The sequence below is a fragment of the Lipotes vexillifer genome, unplaced genomic scaffold, assembly GCF_000442215.2.
Source record: "Lipotes vexillifer unplaced genomic scaffold, Lipotes_vexillifer_v1.1 scaffold914, whole genome shotgun sequence".
NCBI lineage: Eukaryota > Metazoa > Chordata > Mammalia > Artiodactyla > Lipotidae > Lipotes > Lipotes vexillifer.
Window position 1 is genome coordinate 2,045,015 of NW_006780388.1, and position 8,883 is coordinate 2,053,897.

Genomic DNA, 8,883 nt, shown 5'->3' on the forward strand with positions numbered 1-8,883 from the left:
TCTTTCCCTCTTTCCCCAACCCCAGTCTTTCCAGGGGAGCCCAGGAACTGGCTGGAGAAATGTAAGCCAGCAGCTGGAGGAAGGAGCACAGGGCTGGGACCCTGTGTGTGTGAGTGGGGACCCCTGCTGGCCGCTGCGCAGGACAGAGGAGCAGGAGCAGGGCCCTTTGGGTCCTCCATCAGCGCTTCAATTCCACATTCACTGGGTGTGTCACATACAGTCCCTGGAGGAAGCCGACAGCTACACACCCAAAGGACCGAACAAGATCATTTTGAACATTGCTAAGTTCTAGGGAGGAAATACAACAGGTCAGTGAGAAGGACAGTCAGTGGGGGCATATGGGGTTGGCTTTAGATGGGAAGGGGACAGGGAAAGCCTAGCTGAGGAGGTGACATTAGCACTGAGACTTGAAGGCCCAGAAGAAACCTGCTGCGTGACCATCTGGACGAGGGGTCTGCAGGGAGAGGCCGGCCTGAGGCTGGAGCAGGCATGGCATTCACCAGGAAAAGACAATAGGGGCAGGAGACAGGCAGGTGGCCAGAGGGAGGAGAGAGCTCTCAAGAGTCATAGGCAGCCCCGAGGATTGTACAGGACCTGCGGCTTAAGTGATCCTTCAGGCTGCAGGGGAGGAGGAGTTCGTGGGCTGTCCCCACAGCACTGGAAGGTAGGTGCTGGCACTGTGTCTCGTCTTGTGCAAGGAGCCAAACTTAGCCCTGATCCAGGGAGCTCACAGTGACTGGCCAGTCACAAGCGCTGTGGTGCCAAAGGCCACAGAGGGGGACCGTCTTAGGGGAAAACTCCAGCCCTTGCTGCACACAGTCTGACCCTGTGTCCACCAGCCAGAGCCCATGCCCACTGTCCCCTCTGCAGTGTGTGAAGTCCAGGAGGTTTGATGACAGGCTGGCTTCATCCTCTTCAGAAGTTTCCATTGTCCCCAAGCATCAGGTGTCTCCCCCGTGTCTCCACCAGTGTGCCTGGGTCAAGGACACCATCTGGGAACCCTCCCTCCCACTTGACCAGGCAGGGAACCTGCTCTGCCTGCTCCTGCCTCCAGCGGCTCATTTCCTCGGCAGTCACCACCCAGGCCCTGCTGAGGGTGCTGCCGGGCTGGGCCCAAGACCCAGGGCTCCCGAGGGGGATACACACCTGTGGATACTCCTGCAAGTCTAGACTGGCTCCCCTGCCTGGAGGGACCCCCAGAAGCCAATGCTGGGGGACTCATCACTCTGAACACCTCCACATCCCGGGTAGTGTTCAGGACACACAGAGCGGCACCAAGCAGGCACAGCCTTCCCAGGTTCCCAGTCCGTAGAGTCACCGGTCACAGGCACGCTGGGGTGAACAACCCAGCGACGTCTCTCTATCCCTTTCTTTGGCGATTTCCTTCCCCCCAGGACCCAGGGCAAGGAAGTTTGTGAAGGGCAGTTTCAACTTTCAAGACTAAGTCCTGAGGAGGGTGATAAAAGGGGCGGGGGCCTGCCACCAGGGGGCAGCCTGGGCTGCACGTGGGGACTAGCCTGAGGCCAGCATAGGGAGGGACAAGACGCAAGATCATCATTTCCCCAAGAAAGGCTTGTGAGGGGTCTTCTCTTCCTGGCTCAGCCCAACAGTGCGAGACCCCCCATGGGGGTCTCAGTGAGGACTTGCTAATGTGCTTTCACGGGAGCCCTGGCTATGGGGCAGGTCCTTGGTCCTTCCTAGCGGAAGGAATGGGTAGAAAAGAGGGCAGCATGGGGGGCAGCCAGGCCCCCAGGGTCGCAGACAAGAAAGGGATCGTCTGGGTACACTGGCTCCTGGGCCATAACAAGGTACGTAGTTGTGGGACCGAGCCCCAGTAGAAGCTCAAAGCCGGGGCACTGTGACGTCCAGGCTCCCAAACAGCCCTTGGACCAGAGAGGTCAAGCTGAGGGAAGGGGGCGGCCAGGGTTCCCGTGGCTCCCTCTCCCCGAGGGGGCGCCCCAGCCGGGCCTTGGAGCTGGCGGAAGCAGAGGGGGCGCCAGGCGGCGAGAAGAGGCCATGGGCGCGCGGGTCGGGACGCTTCTGCTCGCGCAACTGTTGGTGCGGGTCGAAATCGCGAGGCAGGGTGAGCTGAGGCGGGGGCTGCCGGCGCAGCTAGGGGTGATGGGGGAAGGGTGGGGCGCGTGGAGACCAAGGGGAGCTCACGTTCTCTCCTACTCGCAGCGTTGCGGGATAGGGACCTGTTGCTTCCAGGTAAGGCGTCCAGGGGGCGCGCTTCCCTGCGCAGGGCACCTGAGCCGGAGCGCGAAGGGCGACTCATCTTTTCCTCTTCCCGCCCCAGGTTTCGAGAACTCTTCTATGCTCGCATGTAACTGATGGGGCCCCCCCCGGGTGTGCGGTAGGGGCGGGCGCCTGTGGACCACGTGGGGCAGGTCCCCAGCGTCCCCTTCTTCCTGGGCGGCAAGACCCCTGGACGCGCGGTTCCCCGGGGCGCCCCTTTCCTTCTCCCACCCGGTGGGTGAGGGTGGACGGGGTGGGCCTGCCTCCCGCAGCTCAGCCTGATGTCCGTCTGTCCATCCCAGGGCCATGTGGCCAACGGACTGTCCCGACACGCATAGTGGGTGGAAAGGATGCAGAGCTTGGGCGCTGGCCGTGGCAGGGCAGCCTGCGCCTATGGGGCTCCCACTACTGCGGAGCAAGCCTGCTCAACCGCCGCTGGGTGCTCTCGGCCGCGCCCTGCTTCCAAAAATGAGTCTGGGGGCGGGCGGCCCGCTGACCCCGGGCCCTGGGTCTGCACCGGGACCTGCGCGCATGCCCCACGTGGACACGGCCCTCGTGTGCTCCTGAGGCGCAGCCCCGGCTGCAGCCCGTTACGCACCCACGCGAGTCCCCCAGGGCGCTCCGGGAGGAAACCCTGTGCGGTTTCTACCAGAACGTTCTCCCAGAACATTCCCACGCACATTTGTTTGTCTTGTTCTTTTCTTTCTCGCTTCACTTGTCCCCAAATGGCACCACCAACCTCCACCTTCCTCACCCCACCTCCCAGGAGAGGTGACCCCTCCCCCGCCCCACGCGGGGGGAGGAATGAGCTGAAGTAAGTGCTGGACACGGAGCCTGGCCTGTGGTGACAGTGGCCCCGGAAGCTGTTTTGAGCCCAGCCTGCTGTGGCGCCCGTGCACCTGCTCGTTGCCTTTTGAGAAGGGTTTTTGGAGTTGACAGGTGGTTGAGTGACTGGCCAGATGAGCTGGCAGGGGAGGCACCCTCCTGCCAACCCCCCCAAGCCCCCAGGTGTGGGACTTTGTTTGGGGCTGTCTGGGCTCTCCCCGTTTCTACCCTGGCCTCTTTGGTTGAAGGAAGACCTGCTAATGGTGCCTGGGGTGAGCCCCGCAGCAGCCCAGGGGTCTCAGCTCAGGGAGCAGCCCCAGGTGTGCTCAGGTGGCCCACCCTCCCTCTGAGGACCCCGATGGCTCTCTCCTCCCCTGCCAGCAACAGAGATCCCTACGAATGGTCGGTCCAGTTTGGCGAGCTGTGTGTTACACCACCCATTTGGATCCTGCGGGCCTACCTCCATCGTTACAGGGTGAAGAGTATTATTATATACCCCGAATCCAGGAAGTATTTGCAGGACGACAGCTCCCTGCTGAAGCTGTCCTCCTCTGTCACCTTCAATAAGCACATCCAGCCCGTCTGTGTCCTGTCCTCCTCTTCTGAGTTCAAGAACCGGGATGACTGCTGGGTGAATGGCTGGGGGGACATCCATGAGAAAAAGAGTGAGGTTGGGGACAGACGGGTGGGGAAGGGGAGTGTTATTCACCACGCTCTGTGCCAGCCACACCAGCTGCAGTGGCCCCCACCTTGGTCTGTGTGCCACTGTGCTTTGGCTTTGGCCCGCTGAGCAATCCCTCCTCACCTCCTTTCCACACCCCGCCCCCCTGTAGAATGGTCGGTCCAGTTTGGCGAGCTGTCTGCCACACCATCCATTTGGAACCTGCAAGCCTACTACAACCGTTACAACGTGGAGCAGATCTTTTTGAGCCCCAGGTATCTGGGGGCTGCATTGTATGACATCGGTCTGCTGAAGCTGTCCTCCTCCATTACCTACACCAAGTACATCCAGCCCATCTGTATCATGGCTTCCTCCTCTGAGTTCAAGAACCGGACTGACTGCTGGGTGACCAGCTGGGAGGACACTGAAGATCAGGGTGAGGCTGGGGACAGATGGGTCTGGGGCAGGGGAGGGTGGCAATGCCATGTCCACTCATTCTAGCTGCACCAGCCTCAGTGGCCCCCACCTTGGCAGCATCCCCTCTTTAGCCTGCTCAGCATCCTCTCCACACTGGCTCTCCACTCTTTTTTTTAATATAAATTTATTTATTTTTGGCTGTGTTGGGTCTTGCTCGGGTTTTCTTTGGTTGTGTCCAGCGGGGGCTACTCTTTGTTGCAGTGCGCGGGCTTTTCATTGCGGTGGCTTCTCCTGTTATGGAGCATGGGCTCCACAGCTCAGGCTCAGTAGTTGTGGCGCACGGGTTTAGTTGCTCCGTGGCATGTGGGATCTTCCCGGACTAGGGCTCGAACCCATGTCCTCTGCATTGGAAGGTGGATTCTTAACCACTGTGCCACCAGGGAAGTCCTCTTTTTTTTTTTTTAATTTTAGATTTTTTTTGATGTGGACCATTTTTTTAAAAAGTCTTTATTGAATTTGGTTACAATATTGCTTCTGTTTTTTTATGTTTTGTTTTTTTTGGCCATGAGGCATGTGGGATCTTAGCTCCTCGGCCAGGGATGGAACCCACAACCCCTGCACTGGAAGGCGAAGTCTTAACCGCTGGACCGCCAGGGGAGTCTGTGGCTCTCCACCTTGCTCCCCCTTAAAGAGCAGTGCTTTCTGTACACACACTCAGTTCCCCTCCCTTCTGGAGACTGTGAGCCAGAAGCCAGAGAGGGTGGCTCGCCAGAAGCCAGAGAGGGTGGCTCGCTGGCCCAGGCCCGAAGCCCCAGCCTGCAGGGGTGGGGCTGGGGAGCGCTGTTTCAGGAGGGCCTCCTTTCCACCGCAGCAGGGTGCTCACCACCACCCCCACTGCCAGCCAGCCTCCCACTCCGGCTTCTCCATCCCTTCTGCACCTGCCAGAGTGGCCTCCTGTCCTGGAGTGCCAGCTCCTTTTCTCTCCTTGAAATGTCAAGCCATGCTCCAGCCTTGGCTCCCCACTGAATCTCTGTGGGGCTTCTTGCGCTGTCATGAGCTGCCACCTGCTTCTCTCTCACCATGAATCCTCTGAAACCGCTGGACACAGGCCCCCCAGAGGGGCTTCGGGGGCTCTAGCCTGACAGACTGGACGGCGCCTCACACTGCTCCCTGGTCCAGCATGGCCCTGCCTCACCCTTAACCACAGCAACTATATAGATAAAGCTCCTCTCATGCGCTCTGTGTCCCTGGCACTGTTCTGGGTTCCAGGGACTCTCTTCCTTCTGAAGCCTACCTGCCAGTGAGGCTGGGAACATTTTTATACCTACTTTACAGATGAGCAAGCTTGGAGAGGTATGGAAATTGCCCAAGGCCCCAGGGCTCAATGGAGAAGCCAGGGCTCACTGGCCCGGAGAGGGTAGCACACCTGGAATTGGCAGGGGGCAGATAGAGGAGTCGACAGGAGACCTGCTCCATCCTTTCCCTTCACCCGAAGGGGCTGGAGAAAGTGCCCCTGTGCAGACTGCCTGGTCCCAAAGGGCTGAATGGGTGTGAGCCAAGGAGCCTAGCCAGGCAGACTCTGCTCCCTTCCCCCAGGCTGACAGGTGGTAACACCCAGCCCCAGGCTGAACCCTCACTCTCACAGGTAGAAGGTAGACTTCTTGTCCCCCACCCCCCAGACCTGATATACTCTGTACTAGCTGGGAAACCTTGGGCAAGGCACTTCATCTCACTGTGCCTCAGCTTCCTCATTTGTAAAATGGCATAATAATAGCTCGCACCTGAGAGGGTAGTTCTGAGGCTTAAAAGCGTTCAAACATGAGGGCTTAGCAGAGCGCCGGCAGCCAGGAAGCTCTATTTACAGACCAGCTTTCAGTGTTACTGTGGTCACCATCCTCTGCAGGATAAGGAGGTGATTTGGACCCAGACTTAGGAATTGGACAGACCTGGGTTCATATCAGGCTCTGGCAGTTCCCTGATACTTTGCTGGGGGTGGGGGAGGGCAATCCTGCTCCTGAATCTTTCCTTACCTGAGAATGGGGCTTGATCGAACTGCATCCTGGGGGGCCGGGCATGCGCAAATGCACGGGGGGGGGGGGGGGGGGGGGGGGGTGAAAATGAAGGCCAGGCTCTCTCCCCTCCCCCCCACCCCCAGCCGGGGGGGGGGGGGGGGGGGTGGAGAGAGTGCTGCCCCACCTCCTCAGGCACCTGGGCGCTGGACTGTGTTAATCCTAAGCCATCTCAGCTGCACTAGCCCTGCCCTCAGGCATGCTACGGTCTCTCCCCAGTCTCTCCCTGGAGCCTCAGCCAGGGCCTGTTATCTGCAGGCTGCAGAGAGGAAACCTGTAACAGCTTGTCCATCCATTGGTTCTTTATGTGATGTTGTTCATCACCCATCAGGTGCTGGGTGCTGGGCTAGAGCAGGGGAATCAAGGGCAATGTCCCAGGCATCGTGGGTGCCCCAAGGACCGCCTTCCCCCACCCACTGCCTTCATAGCCTATGCCATTCCTCCCAACCTGATGGTAGGGGAGAGGCTCAGGATGCCATCTTTCTCTGCCCCCCAATTCTTCAGCAGCACTGTCATCTCCTTACACCCTCCAGGAAGTGCAGGTCGGCATCATAAACACCACCATGTGTAACCACCTGTTCTCACTGCCTGATTTCCACCGTGACATCTGGGGAGACATGGTTTGTGCTGGCGACCCTCAAGGTGGCAAGGATTCCTGCTTTGTGAGTGTCCCTCCTGTCCCCAACCAGGGCTTCTGGGCCTTAGTATCACATCACCCCAGCTCCCAGGCCTGAGAGCAAATTGTATCCCTGCACTTCATTTGGTCCTCACCTTGACCCTGGGGGTGGGGGGGTAGAAACTATTGCCCCACTTTGCAGATGCAGAAACTGAGGCTTGGTTACTTCCAGGGGGAGGAGTGGGATTTGCATCCAGTCTGCCCAGCTCCACAGCCCCTCCTGCTCTTCCGGCCTCTCTGCTCACCCCTCCTGCCCCACCCCAGGCTGGGCTCACCCATGCTGCTCCCCAGGGTGACTCAGGCGGACCCTTGACCTGCGAAAAGAAAGGGCTGTGGTATCAGGTTGGAATCGTGAGCTGGGGAGTGGTCTATGGTAGGCCCAACCGGCCCGGTGTCTACACCAACATCAGTGCTCACTACAAGTGGATCCGAACGGTTTTGGCCAAAAACACCATTTGCAGGCTGGACCCCTGCCCATTGCTGTTGCTCTTCCCTCTGCTCTGGGCTCCCCCATTCCTACAGTTGGCCTGAGCCCAGCAGATGGCCCCCGAGAGTCAGGGCCATCTGCTGAGTCAGGCCCAGTCCCCTTTGCTAATAAACCTGTGCATGTTCAAGTTGAAGCCTTGCACCGCGTTCTATGGCCCCGGGTGGCTTCCTGGACACCCTCACGGTCACCCGTGTCCCATCCACGCCAAGACCACTCCTTAAGTCCTAAATCATTGTCATCCATCTGTACTATACTGGTTTTGGTTGCAAACAACAAAACCTGCTCAGGTTAGTTCAATCAGAAAGATAATTTATGGGAGGACATTAGTAGCACCAAGGTCCCTGGGGGCTAGGAAGGCTGGAGTGGAGTGCAGTGGAAGAAACGCCCCCAAACACCCCCAGCGCTCATGCCGTGTTTCTCACCACACAGACACCGGATGCTCCTGGGCTCATTACGGTCCCCCAAAGGCTGACCCGGGACCAGGAAAAGGGTGCAGATAGTTTATTTAGGAGGCAATACCAAGAAGCCCCAGTGAAGAGTGGTGAAATGAGGCAGGAGGGGCGAGAGCTAGTGACATTTGCCCAGATGAGGAGGTTACCCTTGTGGTAGCTGAGGCGCTGTCTGGCCAGGATCCCCTGAGAAATCACGGGGACACACCTTAGCATCACCCATGGGGGACGAGGACCTGGCATGGCCCCTTCTCTCCTGATTTCCCATGGTTGAGGCTTGTCCTGGGGGTGTGGGGACTTCAAGCTCCATAGGTGGCCTGGGTGGAAGGGCAGCAGCAAGCGTGTCGCCGCCCCCCCACGCTGGGGTCCCAGAACCCAGCCTCAGCATGACCAAGGGACCAGGCCAGTGGGGCCAACTCGAGACGCTCGGAACTGCTTGGCCAGATCTGCGTTTTCATGAGATCCAGAGGTGCTGTGAGAGCAGAAGGTATGAGAAGCTCTGGTGGGTCCACATCCTGCCCTCCCTCCCCACCGGCAGACCCCCATCCTCTCTGCTCATGTGTGAGCCCTGGGGGTTTCTCAAACAGGGAGGGTGGGCAAACGCTGGTGGGCAGCCCCAAACCAGATGGAAGTGCCACCCCACACGGTTGTGTCCCGCGACGCCCTGTCCACCCCCGCACCCAGCCCCCACCAGCTGTCATCCCCTCTGCAGCCACAAGGATTCAAATCTACACCCAACAAGTCCGGCTAACACGTAACACCCCTGTAACACCCCTGCAGCTTCCCAGTGTTCCTAGGGTCTCCTGCAGGGCCCCCCTTTTATCAGCCCCCCGACTCTGGCCGCATAGTGCCTAGGTGCCCAGCTCTTGCCCACCTCTGCCCTTGCAGATGCTGCTCCCTTGGTCTAGAATGTTCCTCTCTTTCCTGGTTGGCTCCTGCCTTCCTCCAGGCCTCGGCTGAGACCTTGTCTCTTTATCGGGACCATCATGCCTGCTCACCACACCCTTCACATTCAGTCCCTCATGCCAACTACCACCGTTTGTCATGAATGTGGGCTTTGT

At 59.2% G+C, this 8,883-nt stretch overlaps 1 protein-coding gene across 1 annotated transcript; it reads left to right on the forward strand.

Annotated features, from left to right (window-relative positions):
* Positions 1-1,730: 1,730 nt before the first annotated feature.
* LOC103073118 (serine protease 21) lies at positions 1,731-7,417 on the forward strand. Its single transcript, XM_007453662.1, has 8 exons — positions 1,731-1,808; positions 1,951-2,083; positions 2,182-2,211; positions 2,300-2,326; positions 2,541-2,705; positions 3,876-4,160; positions 6,715-6,872; positions 7,178-7,417. Exons 1-8 carry the CDS (start codon positions 1,731-1,733, stop codon positions 7,415-7,417), a joined length of 1,116 nt encoding a protein of 371 aa, XP_007453724.1.
* The last annotated feature ends 1,466 nt before the right edge of the window (positions 7,418-8,883 follow it).